This window comes from Ornithorhynchus anatinus, chromosome 12 (assembly GCF_004115215.2).
Source record: "Ornithorhynchus anatinus isolate Pmale09 chromosome 12, mOrnAna1.pri.v4, whole genome shotgun sequence".
In the NCBI taxonomy this organism is placed as follows: Eukaryota; Metazoa; Chordata; class Mammalia; order Monotremata; family Ornithorhynchidae; genus Ornithorhynchus; species Ornithorhynchus anatinus.
The window spans coordinates 51,702,718-51,719,984 of record NC_041739.1 but is presented as its reverse complement, the minus strand read 5'-3'; the positions used below and the strand labels follow the sequence as shown (position 1 = coordinate 51,719,984).

General features: G+C 47.3%; 1 protein-coding gene across 10 annotated transcripts in view; it reads left to right on the top strand.

Annotated features, from left to right (window-relative positions):
* Window positions 1-17,267, top strand: part of LOC100081375 (PDZ and LIM domain protein 5) — a 205,032-nt gene that overhangs the window by 40,262 nt on the left and 147,503 nt on the right. For 8 of the 10 annotated variants that reach the window (XM_029076924.1, XM_029076923.1, XM_029076922.1 and 5 more), the window contains exons 1-2: window positions 10,675-10,782; window positions 14,987-15,124. In XM_029076924.1, coding sequence (XP_028932757.1) covers window positions 15,029-15,124 — 96 coding nt within the window. In that variant the 5' untranslated portion in view covers window positions 10,675-10,782; window positions 14,987-15,028. Of the gene's footprint in view, window positions 1-10,674; window positions 10,783-14,986; window positions 15,125-17,267 lie in introns of those variants that run through there. The other 2 variants (XM_029076926.1, XM_029076919.1) reach the window with 2 other exon arrangements.

The following is a 17,267-nucleotide window of genomic DNA, read 5'->3' as shown; positions in this document are numbered from 1 at the left end:
ACAGTCTAAGTGGGAGGAATGACAGATGCTGAATCCTCATTTTAATAATGTTGGTATTTGTTAAGCGCTTACTATGTGCAGAGCACTGTTGTAAGCGCTAGGGTAGATACAGGGTAATCAGGTTGTCCCACGTGAGGCTCACACTTAATCCCCATTTTACAGATGAGGTAACTGAGGCACGGAGAAGTTAAGTGACTTGCCCACAGTCACACAGCTGACAAGTGGCAGAGGTGAGAGTCAAACCCATGACCTCTGACTCCAAAGCCCAGGCTCTTTCCACTGAACCACGTTTTACAGATGAGGAAACTGAAGCACCGAAAAGTTAAGAGACTTACCCAAGGCCACACAGTAATCTAGCAGCCTGAACCTAGACTTGACCCCAGGTTTTCAGACTTCCAGGTTTATACTCTTTTCTACTGGGCTTCGTTGCTTCTCCTATGTTGTAAGAACTCGGAAAAATGTGACAACAGACTTCCTGTTACATTTATGTTTAAGATTATGCTGCACTATTTTCGTAATTTAAATCAACTAAAGAATTTTCTTCCATGTCTCCAAAATCCCCCATTACTCCCAATTTTAAGTACAATCCTAATCTTCTCTCTGGAAACTGGGGACCCTCAGGAGTCAAAGAAGCATGGATAGCCATTTTTACTGTCAACCATAAGTACAGCCCCCAAGAGAACATCACCCCTCTGTGGAAACTGGGGGGCTCCTCCCTTTTCAGGATTGGGTTGGGGGGCACTCCAAGGAGCAAATTTGGTAACAGTCAGTGGACCAGCAGAATTTTATAATTTACTAGGTGCTAGAGTACAAATCTTACCTGTAATTTAAATTTTCTGTTATTATGAGTAGCCACAGGAGGTTACTGACTCAAACAGAGTTATAAAATTTCAGAGCAAACATTTCCACTCCTAAGCAAATAACTGCTTTCAGACAGTACATATGTTTATTCATACACACACACAGTGTGTATATTACAGTCATCCTTTCACTGCCGGCTGGCCATGAAATTCTCCCATGTACTCTGGGAATTATTTAGTGCCCACTGGATGCAGTGCTTGGGAAGTACAAAGCAAGAAAGTGACACATCCCCTGTCTATAAGCAGCTTTCACTTTAATGCACAGGTAGTAAAAAACCCCCAAGAAACCCAGCTGACTTTAGCATGCTTGTATTGATTGTCAACTTGTTTTTTTGCAGGGCCTGGCACTATTTTTGCTTTCACATTCTCATCAATTGCATTTACTGAACATTTACTATGTGCAGAGCACTCTACTAAGAGCCTGAGAGAGTACAATATAACAGTGTTGGTAGACTCGTTCCCTGCCCACAGTGAGTTTACAATCAGGAAGGGGAGACGGTCATTACTAGGAATAAATTACACATATGTCCGTAACTGCTGGGAGGCTGAGGGAGGGGTGACTAAAGAGTGCCAAGCCAAGTGCAAGGGGAACACAGAACGGAGTGGGAGAAGAGGAAAGAAGGGCTTAGTAAGGGAAGGCCTCTTGGAGGAGATGTGCTTTCAATAATAAGGCTTTGAAGGTGGGGAGATACGAAGTGGGAGGATGCTCCAGGCCAGGGGCAGGACGTGGACATGGGATTGTCCAAGATAGATGGGTAGGCACAGTGAGTAGGTTGGCATTAGAGGAGTGAAGTGTGCGGGCTGGGTTGTAGTAGGAAATCAAGGAGGTAAGGTATGAGGGGGCAAGGTGATTGAGTGCTTACTCATATTGCGATCCTTACAAATGCAAAGCTTCTGAAAGTTTTTAAATTGAACCTCTAGTCTGTAAGCTTGATGTGGACAGGGAATGTCTACCAACTCAGTTGTATGGTACTCTGCTAAGCTCTTAGTATAGTGGTCTACCTACAGTAAGTTCTTAATAAATATCAAAGATTGAGCGACCTTTCCAAAGTCTGTCAGACCCAGTTAATCTTCCCATGTATTTTGCTACTGCAGAGGAGCTGAAAGGACACTCCCCCACTAAGGGTATCTTATCCAGGGGTCCATCCCCCCACAAAACACACACACACCCTACCCACCTCTTTCTGGACCTTTTGCCAATTACTATGCTGGTGAAATTGAAGCCATCTCATGTGAACTTCCCCCTGCACCTCTCCCTTGCTTCCTTTATGCTCTTCCACCCCTTTTTAAAAAAAAAAATGGTATTTGTGAAGCGCTTACTATGTGCCAGGCACTAAGTACTTAGAACTAAGGTACTAAGTACTAGAAGCAGTGTGGCTCAGTGGAAAGAGCATGGGCTTTGGAGTCAGAGGTCATGGGTTCGAATCCCTGCTCTGCCACTTGTCAGCTGTGTGACTTTGGGCAAGTCACAACTTCTTGGTGCCTCAGTTATCTCATCTGTAAAATGGGGATTAAGACTGTGAGCCCCACGTGGGACAACCTGATTCCCCTGTGTCTACCCCAACGCTTAGAACAGTGCTCGGCACATAGTAAGCGCTTAACAAATAGCAACATTATTATTATTATTAAGTGCTGGTAAAATAGTTGGATTGGACACAGTCCAGCCCTATAGAAGCTCACAGCCTTAACCTTCATTCTACAGATGAGGTAAAAGAGGCACGGAGAGTGAAGTGACTTGCCCCAAGTCACACAGCAGACAAGTGGTAGAGCTGGGATTAGAGCCCAGGTCCTTCTGACACCCAGGCCCGCGCTCTTTCCACTAGGCCACGCTGCTTCTCTTCTTCCTTTTCTCCATCCCAGTTCTCTCTCAAGGGGAAGCAGTGTGGTTTAGTGGAATAAACAAGGGTCTGGGAGTCAGAAGAGTTGGTTTCTAATCCCAGCTCTACCACTTGTCTGTTGTGTGACCTGGGGCAGATCACTTAACTTCTCTGTGCCTTAGTTGTCTCAGCTGTAAAGGGGGGACTAAATACGTGCTCTCCTCTCAAGTTACAGACGGTAAAACAGTTCAGGCGAGAGACAATGTCCGACCTGATTATTAAGCCCTTAATAACCCAAATATTATTATTATTAAGTCCCCCACCTCTTCACCACTCCCCTCCACTACCTCTCAGACCCTATTCCCTCCTAAACTCTGCCACTGAGAATAGTAATAATAATGTTGGTATTTGTTAAGCGCTTACTATGTGCAGAGCACTGTTCTAAGCGCTGGGGTAGACACAGGGGAATCAGGTTGTCCCACGTGGGGCTCACAGTCTTAATCCCCATTTTACAGATGAGGTAACTGAGGCCCAGAGAAGTGAAGTGACTTGCCCACAGTCACACAGCTGACAAGTGGCAGAGCCGGGATTCGAACCCATGCCTCTGACTCCAAAGCCCGTGCTCTTTCCACTGAGCCACGCTGCTTCTTGGCTCACCTTGGCCTCGAGGAAAAAGCACAGGTCTGGGAGTCAGAGGACCTGGATTCTAATCCCAGTCTGCCATTTGTCTGCTAACCCTAACCTTGGGCAAGTCACTTAACCTTTCAAAGGCTCAGTTTCCATCATCCAAGGAATGGGGATTCAAAGGCAGCTCTCTCTCCTACTTAGACTGTGAGGCCCCTGAAGGGACAAGGACACATTTGTCTGATCTGCATAAAGTGAATCTATCCCAGTGCTTAAGATACTGTTTGACACAAGTGTTTAAGCACAACCATAATTATTATTAATTTTCATCCTCTCTCTCTCAAGTAGGCTCTTTCCCTTCCACTTTCGTACATACTCAAGTCTCATACCAGAAAAAAATCTTCTCCATATCCACCCACACCTTCCAAATACTGCCCTACCTCCCTCTTCCAGTTCCTTGAACAGACTGTATTTATGCTGCCTTTACACTGTTTGACTTCTTTCTTGACCAGAAATCTGTTTTCTGCCCCCTTCAATCCACTGAGACCACATCCTTCAAGGTTCCAAATGACCTCCTTGTGACCAACTCTTAAGAGCTCTCCTCTACCCGATCGATCACATTTATTGAGCACTTGCATGAAGCACTTGGGAGAGTACACTATAACAGAGTGGGTAGTCACGTTCCCTGCCTACAATGAGTTTATAGTCTAGTGGGGGAGTCAGACATTTATATAAATAGAAGAAATCAAATTACAGATTTGTACGTAAGCGCTATGGGGTGAATAAAGGGTGCGAATCCTAGCGCTAGGGTAATGCAGAAGGGAGTGGGAGGAGAGGAAATGAGTGATTAGTTGGGGAAGGCCTTTGGAGGAGATGTATTTTTAATATGGCTTTTAAGGAGGGGAGAGTCACTGTCTGTCAGATGTGACGAGAGAGGGAGTTCCAGGCCAGAAGCAGGACATAAGTGTTTGCTCAGTTGACAAAATGGGGAAGGATTGAGACTGGGCCCAGCTTTTGGCTGCCATTCTGACCTGGTGACCCGAGGATAAGGGTTGAACCATTTCCAGAATGTAAGCTTGCTGTGGGCAGGGAATGCGTCTACCAACTCTGTTGTACTGTACTCTCCTGAGTGCTTAATATGGTACTCTGCACACAGTAAGTGCTCAATTAATACCATCGATTGATTGATGTGGGTGAGGGGTCAGCAGCGAGATAGACGAGATTATGGTACAACCTATCTAAGTGTCTTGGTGTCTCAGCAGCTTTTAAGTCTGCTCATCACTGCCTTCTCCTGGTTATGCTACCTGGTCTTGGTTTCACCACAGGGTACTCAACTGGTTCATTCAATCGTATTTATTGAGCGCTTACTATGTGCAGAGCACTGTACTAAGTGCTTGGAAAGTACAATTTGGCAACAGATAGAGACAATCCCTACCCAACAACGGGCTCACAGTCTAGAAGAGGGAGGCACACAACAACAAAAAAAAGTAGACAGGCATCAACTGATTTTTTTCCCCACCTTTCTGATGGCTCATTCTCCATCTCTTCTGCTTGTTCTTTTCCCGTCTCCCATTGCCTAATAGTAGATATCCCACAAGACTCTTATTTTGGGCCCCTTTTCTTGCCCACATCTCTTCTGGCCAGCAGCACATCTGCTCACGTGGCCTCAGTTACCAATTCCCTGTGAATGACTGTGAAATCTACCCCTACATGGCTATTTCAATACTGCCCCCAGGTCAAAATGATTAAAACTGAATCCCTCGCCTTCCCTTCTAAGTCACTTCATTTTGACACTTTTCCATCTCTGCCAGTCGCACCACCAGCCTCTCCGTTCCAGAAGCCTGCAACCTTACTGTCTTTTCAGTTGCACTTTCAGACTGTCACCTAATCCTGCCAGTTTTTCCACCACAGTATTCCCCAGATTTGTCTGTTCCTCTCCACCCAAATAGCCCATCGGCCCGATTCAAACGCTCATCGTCCACAATTAGGTTATTGCATCGGCCGCCTCTCTGTTAACCTACCTCTCTGGACTCTCCCCTCTCCGGGCTACATACTACATTTTGCTGACCAATCAATCATACTTAGTGAGCACTTACTGTGTGCAGAGCACTGTACCAAGCATTCGGGGGAGTGCACTATAACAGAGTTATAGGATTGACAAAATCCTATACCAGGAGGTGCTTCCATTTTAATACAGGAGACAGACATGAAATTATTAATCTATAGTGGTAGCGGTTTGTGTCTTCGACCTCTACTGTATTCCCCGAAGATGACAAATTCCTTTACCAGGAGGTGCTTACATTCTAACATGGGAGATAGACATAAATTAAGTAATCTGTAGTGGTAGCAGTTTGGGTCCTCAACCTGTACTCTATTCCCCGAAGTTGAAAAATCCTTTACCAGGAGGTGCTTACATTTTAATACTGGAGACAGACATAAAATAATTAAGCTATAGTGGTAGCTGTTTGGGCCTTCAACCTCTATTCCCCAAAGATGACAAAATCCTTTACCAGGAGGTACTTACATTCTAACATGGGAGACAGACATAAAATAAGTAATCTATAGTGGTAGCGGTTTGGGCCTTCGACCTCTACCTATATTCCCCGAAGTTGACACAATCCTTTACCAGAAGGTGCTTACATTCTAACATGGGAGACAGAGATAAAATAAGTAATCTGTAGTGGTAGCAATTTGGGTCTTAGACTGCTACTCTATTCCCTGAAGATGACAAAATCCTTTACCAGGAGGTGCTTACATTCTAACATGAGAGACAGATATAAAATAAGTAATCTAGAGTGGTAGCGGTTTGGGTCTTCGACCTCTACTCTATTTCCCAAAGATGACAAAATCCTTAACAGGAGTTGCTTACATTCTAACATGGGAGACAGACATAAAATAAGTAATCTAGAGTGGTAGCAGTTTGGGTTTTCGACCTCTACTCTATTCCCTGAAGATGACAAAATCCTTTACCAGGAGGTGCTTACATTCTAATACAGGAGACAGACATGAGATAATTCATCTTTAGTGGTAGCAGTTTGGGCCTTCGACCTCTACTTTATTCCCCAGAGATGACAAAATCCTTTACCAGGAGGTGCTTACATTCTAACATGGGAGACAGACATAAAATAAGCAATCTGTAGTGGTAGCAGTTTGGGTCCTCGACCTCTACTCTATTCCCCGAAGACGACAAAATCCTTTACCAGGAGGTGCTTACATTTTAATACTGGAGACAGACATAAAATAAGTAATCTAGAGTGGTAGCAGTTTTGGTCTTTGACCTCTACTATATTCCCCGAAGATGACAAAAGCCTTTACCAGGAGGTGCTTACATTCTAACATGGGAGACAGACATAAAATAATTAAGCTACAGTGGTAGCAGTTTGGGTCTTCGACCTCTACTCTATTCCCCGAAGATGACAAAATCCTTTACCAGGAGGTGCTTACATTCTAACATGGGAGACAGACATAAAATAATTAAGCTATTGTGGTAGCAGTTTGGGCCTTCGACCTCTACTGTATTTCCCAAAGATGACAAAATCCTTTACCAGGAGGTGCTTAGATTCTAATACAGGAGACAGACATGAGATAATTCATCTATAGTGGTAGCGGTTTGGGTCATTTGGGTCAAGACATTTCTGCTTGATGCTGAAGGAAATAGGTAGCCATTAAAAGATTTTGTGGGGTGGAGAAGAGAGAGCCAAGCGATGTTTTAGAAAGATGACCTGGACCGAACTCTTCTAACTCGCCCCTGACCCCTCGCCTACGGCCTGCCTCTGGCTTGGAACTCTCCCCCACCCCCCAACTCTGACAGACCATCACTCTTCCCACCTTAAAATCACATCTCCAAGAGGCCTTCCCCGACTGAGCCCTCCTATACCCTATTCTCTCTCCCACCTACATCACCCTTGCACTTTTTTTTTATGACATTTGGTAAGCACTTACTAGATGCCAGGCACTGTACTGAGCCCCGGGGTAGACACAAGCTAATCAGGTTGAACACAGTTCATAGCCCACGTGGGGCTCACGGTCTTAATCTCCATTTTACAGGTGAGGTAACTGAAGCACAGAGAAGTAAAGGTGCCCAAGGTCACACAGCAGACAAGTGGTAGAGCCATGATTAGAAGCCAGGTCCTTCTGACTCTCATGCCTGTGCTCTATCTACTAGGTCATGCTGCACTTGGAGAACTCACCTCCTCCTACTGAGAGCTCACCTCCTCCAAGAGGCCTTCCCAGACTGAGCTCTCCCCTTTTCCCTTTGCTACCCCTCTGCCTCCCTTCAGCAGAGCCCCCTTTCCCCCTGCTTCCCCTTCCCTCCCCTCCCCACCCCATCCTCTGCTCCTCCCCCTTTACCCTCAGCACTGTGCTCATTTGTATATATTATTTCTTACTTATTTGGTTAATGAGATGTACAGCTCCTTGATTCTATTTATTGCTATTGTTTTTGTCTGTATCCCCCGATTAGACTGTGAGCCCGTCATTGGGCAGGGATTGTCTCTATCTATTGCCAAATCGTACAATCCAAGCGCTTAGTACAGTGCTCTGCACATAGTAAGTGCTCAATAAATACTATTGAATGAATGAATCTGTACCTTTAACTCACTCCCCTTTCAGCTCCTCAACGTTTAGGCATTTATCCATAATTTATTTGAATGTCTGTTTCCCCCTCTAGACTATGAGCTCCTTGTGGACAGGGAACATGCCTACCAACTCTGTTATAGTGCACTCTCCCGAATGCTTGGCACAGTGCTCTGCACACAGTAAGCACTGTATAAATATGATCGACTGACTAATATTTCCTTCTCCTCCCAAGTGTTGATAAGCATTTCTGACTTTCCTATCTCCCTCAGAGCGTAAACTCACCGAGGGCAGGGACTGTGTATTTTACTTTTATTGTACTCTCCCAAGCTCTCTCCCAAGCTCTCAAAATAAATAGGAGCGCAAGAACTATTACTGATTGACTGATATGGGGTCAGGAACATAGATTATAGGTCAGAAACAATTTAACTGCTCTCAGCTGTCACAGGTCAACACAGCTTGTGCCGTTTGGCCGATTTGCACAAGTACTCGAGCATCTCCCATTCGGATAAAGTAGGCGTATGGAAACCGGTGGTGTCAACATTATAGAGAAGCAGCATGGCTCAGTGGAAAGAGCCCGGGCTTGGGAGTCAGAGGTCATGGGTTCGAATTCTGACTCTGTCCCTTGTCAGCTATGTGACTGTGGACAAGTCATTTCACTTCTCTGGGCCTCAGTTCCCTCATCTGTAAAATGGGGATGAAGACTGTGAGCCTCACGTGGGACAACTTCATTCCCCTGTATCTACTCCAGCGCTTAGAACAGTGCTCTGCACGAAGTAAGCGCTTAACAAATACCAACATTATTATTGATTAGACTGTAAGCTCGTCAATGGGCAGGGACTGTCTGTATCTGTTGCCGATTTGTACATTCCAAGTGCTTAGTACAGTGTTCTGCACATAGTAAGTGCTCAATAAATACTATTGAATAAATGAATAAATACTATTGAATATAGTCCACAAAACTCAGTTTATAATTTCTGTTACCTGATTCTGAGTTCTGAAGCCTGGTTTCAAACCGATTCGGGCTTACCCGGCAACAAAGCCAGACAGATGCTTCTTTTGGGGTGCTAAGCTCGTCAACCTTTAGCGTTTTAATCGTTACATTTTAAACATCACATGACATTATAAATCACTGTAAACTCTGATCGTTGCGAGACTCACCAGAAAAGAATCGAAGTCCTTCAGGCCGTTGAATGACAGTAAATGTGTCAGTCCATCCCTCTCTCTCCTTTTTCAGCGAAGCCCCTTTTCATCCCGAATGTCCAGACCAACCGACCTGGTTATGAAAACCGAAGTGGCCTCGCTGGGCCAGGGTCCAGCTCCCCTCCAGTCTGCCAGGGTGGGGGGTGGGGGGGTCATAGTGTGTAGCTCAGGGTGTAGAACCTCCACTGTAATGGGAAGGCCTGCCCTCCTGAGAACTTTGGACTGTTGGGGGGGAGTTTTTGGAGTTGTTCTTGTCCTGGAAATGTGTGCCCTTGTCCCCGCTGTAAGGTCCGTTTTGGGGGCAGTGCTGGTACCAAAGTCCAGGTGGGCTGTGGGCGAGCAGGTGGCGCAGGCCAGGTGCCCTGAGCAGGTAGGGCAAGGGGCAGGACTGGGAGGGTAATCCTGGATACTTCTCCAATAGGGTGGAGCGGGGAGGTGAGCATGACCTTAAGCTAGTGCTGGAGGGCTGAGATGGGCAACCAGCACGGCTCAGTGGAAAGAGCTCGGGCTTGGGAGTCAGAAGTCATGGGTTCCAATCCCAGCTCTGCCACTCGTCAGCTGTGTGACTGCGGACAAGTCACTTCACTCCTCTGAGCCTCAGTTCCCTCATCTGTAAAATGGGGATGAAGACTGTGAACCTCCCGTGGGGCATCCTGATGACCTTGTATCTACCCCAGCGCTTAGATCGGTGCTCTGCACATAGTAAGCGCTTAACAAATACCAACATTATTAGGGAGGGGATGAGCAGGGCCGGGGCACGGAAGTGGGCGTGGCTTGGGCGAAGAGGGAGGGGGGAAGGGGCGGAGCCGCTCTAGGTGGGCAGAGCCAGGTGCGAGGAGGTGGGCGTGGTTTGGGGATGGGGCGACAGACGGATGGGCGTGGCTTTGAAGTTGTGGGCGTGGCTTGGATGGATGGAAGAGGCGGATATGGGCGTGGCTTGGAGGTGACGTGGGCTTAGATCTGGACAGGCCGGTAGGGCTGGCGCAGGTGGGCGTGGCTGGGGTTAGGTGGGCGTGGCTAAGGACCGGCCTGACAAGCAGGTGATGAGGTGGGCGTGGCTTGGTGAGATGTGGGCGTGACTCCGGGGCGAAGTGGGCGTGGCCTGGACGGTTGATTGGAGGAGATGGGTGTGGTTTAGGGCTATGTGGGCGTGGCTCGAAACGGAATGGGGCGTGGCTTAGTGCTGCAGGCGGGTGGGGCTGGCGTCGGTGGGCGTGGCTTAGCGATATCCGGGGCAGTCGTTGGGTGGGATGGGCGTGGCTTGGAACCGGTGGGCGTGGCTTAGACCGGCCTGGTGCATGTGGGTGGGGCGATGTGGGCGTGGCTTACGTCAGATCGAGCCTGTGATTGGACGGGTGGGCGTGGCTTGATGTGATGTGGGCGTGGCCTAGGTCTGGCCTGGCGTGCGATTGGACGGACTGGGCTGCCTTGGGGCGAGGTGGGCGTGGCTTAGGTCGGATCCGTAGGTACCGGTGGGCGGGATGGGCGTGGCCTGGGTCTGGTAGGCGTGGCCTCCCCGGCGCGGGCGTGTCCTGATTGGCTCGGGCGTGTCCGTGGGCGTGTCCGTGGTCTGGGGGCGGGGCGGGCGGAAGTGCAGACGAGGCCGCGCCGGAGCCGCCCCGGGACCCACTTGTCCCCGCCGCCGTGTGCGCGCAGCCGGGGGCCGCAACGCACCGCGCAGCACCGCACCGCTTCCTCCGGAGGTAAGCGGGCAGGGGGGCGGGGTCCCGGGCCGCCTGCTCCTCACCCCGTAATAACCAGTAACGATTATAACTTACTCTGTGCCAAACGCTGTCCTAAGCGCTGGGGCAGCGTCGAGAGCCCGGGCGGGGGAGTCGGAGGTCGTGAGTTCCAATCCCGCTCCGCCGCTTTGTCCGCTGTGGGACGTTGGGCAGGGCACTTGACTTCTCTGGGCCTCGGTGGCCTCATCTGGAAAATGGGGATGAAGACTGTGAGCCCCACGTGGGGCAACCTGATCACCTTCTATCCCCCCCGCCCCCAGCGCTTAGAACAGTGCTTGGCACATAGTAAAGGCTTAACAAATGCCGTCATCATTATTATTCTAATCGGCCCCGACCCAGCCCCCGTCCCATGCGGGGCTCACAGTCTCCCTCCCCATTGTACAGGTGAGACCACTGAGGCCCAGTGGAAGGGACGTGACCTGCCCAAGGTCACACAGTCGACCAGGGGCGGAGCGGGATTAGAACCCAGGACCTTGGGACTCCCAGGTCCCGGACCTCTCCCCAGCCCCAGGCAAGCCCTTTCTCCCTTTGCCCTTTCCGGGGAATTCCAGTCCGGTCCTCATAATAATAATAATGGTATTTGTTAATAATAATATTGGTATTTGTTAAGCGCTTACTATGTGCAGAACACTGTTCTAAGCGCTGGGGGAGATACAGGGTCATCAGGTTGTCCCACGTGAGGCTCACAGTTAATCCCCATTTTACAGATGAGGTTACTGAGGCACAGAGAAGTTAAGTGACTTGCCCACAGTCACACAGCTGACAAGGGGCAGAGCCGGGATTCGAACTCATGACCTCTGACTCCGAAGCCCAGGCTCTTTCCATTGAGCCACGCTGCTACCCACAAGCATTTGTTAAGCGCTTACTCTGGGCCAAGCACTGTACTAAGCGCCGGGGTTGATAGAAGGTAATCAGGTTGTCCCACGTGGGGCTCACAGTCTTCATCCCCAATTTACAGATGGGGTCACTGAGGCACAGAGGGGAATAATAATAATGTTGGTATTTGTTAAGCGCTTACTATGTGCAGAGCACTGTTCTAAGCACTGGGAGAGATACAGGGTCATCAGGTTGTCCCACGTGAGGCTCACAGTCTTCATCCCCATTTTACAGATGAGGTCATTGAGGCCCAGAGAAGTGAAGTGACTTGCCCACAGTCAGCTGACAGGTGGCAGAGTCGGGATTCGAACCCATGACCTCTGGCTCCCAAGCTCTGGCTCTTGCCACTGAGCCACGCAGCTTCTCTAATAATAATAATAATGTTGGTATTTGTTAAGCGCTTACTATGTGCCAAACATTGTTCTAAGCACTGGGGTAGATACAAGGTGATCAGGTTGTCCCACGTGGAGCTCACAGTCTTCATCCCCATTTTACAGGTGAGGGAACTGAGGCACAGAGAGGAATAATAATAGTTGTGGTATTTGTTAAGCGCTTACTTTGGGCCAAGCGCTGGGGTGGATACAAGAAGCAGCGTGGCTCAGTGGAAAGAGCCCGGGCTTGGGAGTCAGAGGTCGTGGGTTCGAATCCCTGCTCCGCCACTCACTTGTCTGCTCTGTGACTTTGGGCAGGTGGCTTCACTTCTCTGTGCCCCAGTGACCTCGTCTGTAAAATGGGGATGAAGACTGAACCCCATGGGGGACAACCTCATTACCTCGTGTCTACCCCAGTGCTTAGAACAGTGCTTGGCACTTAGTAAGCCATGGACAAATACCATTATTGTTATAATTGTTAGAAGCATATCGGGTTGGACACAGCCCCTGCCCCGCATGGGGCTCAGTCTCCATCCCCATTTTGCAGATGAGGAAACTGAGGCCCAGAGAGGTAAAGTGACTTGCCCAAGGTCACACAGCAGACAAGGGGAGGAAACCCCCCTTTGCAACTGAGGAGAATGTGCCCTGGAAGCTGTGGGTTTGACTTGGGGCGTTTCTGCCGTCCTCTCCCTCTCCCGCACCCCCAAGCAGCCGGAGGGACCCTGGAGTCTGCTCTCGGTGTTCCAAGTTCTGTTGTATTTACTGAGCGCTTACTACGTGCAGAGCACTGTACTGAACGCTTGGAATGTACAATTCGGCAACAGAGCCCATCCCTGCCCAACAGCGGTCTCGAGTTCCTACCAAGAGGGTCTTTCTGGTTCCAGGATGAGCGTCATCTCTAAGCACTTTAGTTCCTTGACCTGCAGGAGAGACTGGTAAACTCGCTGTGGGCAGGGAATTGTATCCGTTGGCTGTGTACTCTCCCAAGCACTTAGTACAGCGCTTTGCACGCAGTCAGTGCTCAATAATTAGGATTGAGTGAAAGAATGAAGGGGAGAGGAGAGGGTCAGAAGCCACCTCTGGTTCTGGGCTGGCCCTAGAAAAGTTGGGAAACCCCAAAGGCTGGATCGTGACCACAGTGTGATTGGGACTGTGTCCAGCAGCATTGTGGCCATGTATATGTGTGCATGTTGGTGTGTACACATCGGGGACACTGACCCCTGTGGATTTGGAGCCTGGTAGGAAGAGCGGTGGGAAATGATAGTTTCCACATCCTTAGCTCGGCCTACAGGTCAGCACGTATGTGGCCCTCAACAGGTTGGAAACTACATTATTAATTCATTCATTCAGTTGTATGTATTGAGCGCTTACTATGTGCAGAACACTCTACTAAGTGCTTGGAATGTACAGTTCGGCAACAGAGACAATCCCTGCCCAACAACGGGCTCACAGTCTAAACATTAAACAGTCCCCAGTCCAAACTTACTCTCCTGAAGCCGCTGCTAGAGGGAAAAATCCACCTCAAAATCCTGTTAGCTACGAAGAGGAGTTTCACTAACACATTTGACTTAAAACCAGGACCCTTCCAAGGTTTTGTCGACCTCCTTGACCACGTTTCCCTTCGGCAAAGGAAAAATCCATCTGCGGGAGGTAGATTTATGGTTCGGAAGTTAGGGAGGTTAAACTATAGAAGCTTCTCACTGGGAATTCGAGGTGGAGATGCAAATATTCTAGATGTCAAGCATCTGGAGAAATATTTTGGAGGGGGTTGTGCCGAAAGGTGTCTCCGTAGAGATGTGTATCAGATTCAGCCGCCGGTCTCCGCGGAGCAAGCGTTAGCTTATAATGAATGTTGTTAAAGCGATAAATCCCGTATACCTTAGATATTAGGTGTGCATTTGTGTGCTTTTAGATGAAAGCAGTCCTAGTTCCTAGTTAACTGCTTTTATTTAGTAGCGCGAGATTTAATTTAAAAAACAAATTCACAATTGTGAATCCTCACCTCTTTTTCTGCGAGTAAAAATCTGCCTTAGCATGTTACCTAGAGAGGAACGTAGTTTCATTTCAGTGAAGCCCTAAATCCGGTTTCTTGTACTAGATGTGAGTTCCTCCTTAAATTTCTCCTATCCACTAACCCAGCAATCTTTCCATGCTTTGATAAGTCCTGACAGTCATCTGCCCCAGTTTGGATTCTCTTTCCCCGATACTTTCTATAAAAAATTGAAGGCAGCGCCTGATAAAACTGGTCTTGTAATAGCTTTACTGCAGGGAAAGCGAATCAGCACAGACCACCACTGCCTCCTTACTGCAAAAATAAATAACAGCTTGGCTTTATGGGGAAAACTTGGACCTGTGACTTTTCCCAGTTGTTTACTATATGGAAAGCTTGGTCCCTTTGATTTTATAGACTTGATTACGTCCCCCCAAGCACGTTACAGAATAACTTAGCATTTGACTGTTTTGGAAACTTAAGATCTCGGGCCAGTTGTAGGCTAAGGAATGTGAAGAAAAAGAAGTCATCTTGGAATTTTGCTAGTGAAACTTTTTTTTTTCCTTTTTTGATCCACCTGAGCTAATTGTTTTTCTCTTTGCTATTGCACAAGTTAATTTTAAAAACTATTTTCAGTGTGTGGGAAAGGAGCTGCATGAAATGGAATGAGATTGTAGCAAGTTGTAAAAACGTGCAAGCATTCTGGTGGGGAATTTTTATACTATGGAAACTGGCAGGGCTGTGGTAAGGGCATATTAGCTCATAGATTCCTTTTCACAGACTGTATTTTATGAGTATTTACTACAGACATATCTTTCACAAAAAATGAATTTCTCACCATGATTTGGTTGGTTTTACATTAACTATTTAAGAACGACCGATGGTTGCCAATAAACATTTTCGTTGACCATCTGCTCTTCTCCCACAGGCACTCTGATTACGTGGAATTAGACGTTGAATCGAAAGAATCATGAGCAACTATAATGTGTCCTTGGTTGGCCCGGCTCCCTGGGGCTTTAGACTTCAAGGTGGCAAAGATTTCAACATGCCTCTGACCATCTCAAGCGTAAGCATATTTATTTATTTTTTAACAGTTTTTAACATATCTGTCTGGCATTGAGTGGTACTTGAAACCTATGGAGGTTTTTTTTCTTGAAACATGACACCTTATATAGATATTCCATAGCCATTTGTTCTCAAGGTGTCAATTTTGTTTTAAGGGTCTGGAATTAGGCCTTTAAAGCACAGTCGGCTCCCTCCCCACTACTTATCTGTGCTCCTGTCCCACTGCAAGCCCAGCGTGTTCCAGTCCTGTCAAGCCAACCTACACACTGTGCCTCAATCTCGTCTCTCCTATTGCCGGCCTCTTGCTTGCAGACCTCCTGTCTGGAGCTCCCTTCCTCTTTGAGTAGGGTAGACCACTGCTCTACCCATCTGAAGGCCTGTCTGAAATCACATCCCCTCCAAGAGGTCTTCCCTGATTAATCTCATTTCTTCCCACTCTATAAGCAGCGTGGCATAGTTGATAAACCACAGGCCTGGGAGTTAGGCGACCATGTGTTCTAATCTCGGCTCTACTGCTTGTCAGCTGCGTGACTTTGGGCAAGCCATTTCACTTCTGTAGGCCTCAGTTAACTCATCTGTAAAATGGGGATGGAGACTCTGAGCCCCATGTGGGACAGGGACTGTGTCCAACCCCATTTGTTTGTATCCACCTCAATGCTTAGTATAGTGCCTGGCACATAATAAGTGCTTAACAAATACCACAGTTATTATTATTACCTCAGAACTTCAATGACACCTAAGCACTTGGGTTCTCACCTATCCCCATCAACATCCTTCCCCCCAGCACTTATTATTATTATTATTATTATTGTGCCATCGAGTTGTTTCCGATTCATAGCGACTCCATGGATATACTTTCTCCAGAGCGGAACGTCTTGTCCTCTGCCATAATCTGCAACCTTTCTAAAGATTCTTCCTTAATCGTTGTTATGATCTCTACCCATCTAGCTGCCGGGCTGCCTCTTCCTCGTTTTCCCTGGACTTTTTCTAGCTTTAGTGTCTTCTCCAGAGAATGAGTCCTCCTAACTATGTGTCCAAAATATGCTAATCTAAGTTGTCATTTGGCCTTCCAAAGACCACTTTGTCTTAATTAGCTCTAAAATTCATTTCTTTGTCTTTTGGGCCGTCGATGGTATTGGAAAAAGCCTTCTCCAACACCACATTTCAAAAGAATCGATGTTCTTTCTATCCTCTTTTTTCACCGTCCAGCTTTTGGATCCATACATTTCTTTAAACTACATTGTTATCCCTTCATGTAATTTTAGTTGCTGTCTCCTATCTCTATTGTATCATTCCAACCCTTTAGTATAACACTCAGTACAGAGCAAGTTTCAATAGATTGACCGATTGATCAATGCAACAAGAGTGTGTTGGGTGAGTGAACAGTTCATTAAAATCCACAATTGAGCCAACAGCTTCACGTTAGCCAGTAGTTTCAACCTCTTCCCCATTACACTCCTTACCAGAACTGCAAATATGACCCCAAATTAACAGGTCCTTTGTTTATAGCATCTATTAAATGCTTACTATGTGCCAGAACTCTGCACTAAAAACCTTGGAGTTGTTGCAAATGAACAGTTCAGAGTCCCTGTTCCATACCAGGCTCACAATCTAACAGAGATTTTAGAAAAATTGATAGCAATGGATTGCAAAGAGCAATAAGTAACTAAATCAACAAACCGTGGCCTAGTAGATAGAGCAAGGACCTGTGTTCTAATTCCGGCTCTGCCTCTTGTCGGCTGTGTGACCTTGGGCAAGTCACTACACTTGTCTCTACCCCAGTTGACTTCATCTGTAAAGTGGGGATTAACACTGTGAGGCCTATGTGGGACAGACACTGTATCCAACGTGATTAGCTTGTTATTTACCCCAGCACTTAGAACAGTGCTTGACACAAGTAAGAGCTTAACAAATGCCATCATTATTATCATTGTTATTACGTCTGACCCCTTGCAGGTGAAGGTACCAAGGAGCAGCAAAATAGTTGAAGTCAAGGAAGAATTGAAATTAGGATCTTGGCCAGCGAAGCCAGTGGATAATTAATTCTGACCAATTGAGAATATCGATAAATCCATCCATCCTTTAATCTATCAGGAGTATGTAGCATTGTGGAGATTCTGTTCCTGCAGCTCATTATTTTACTG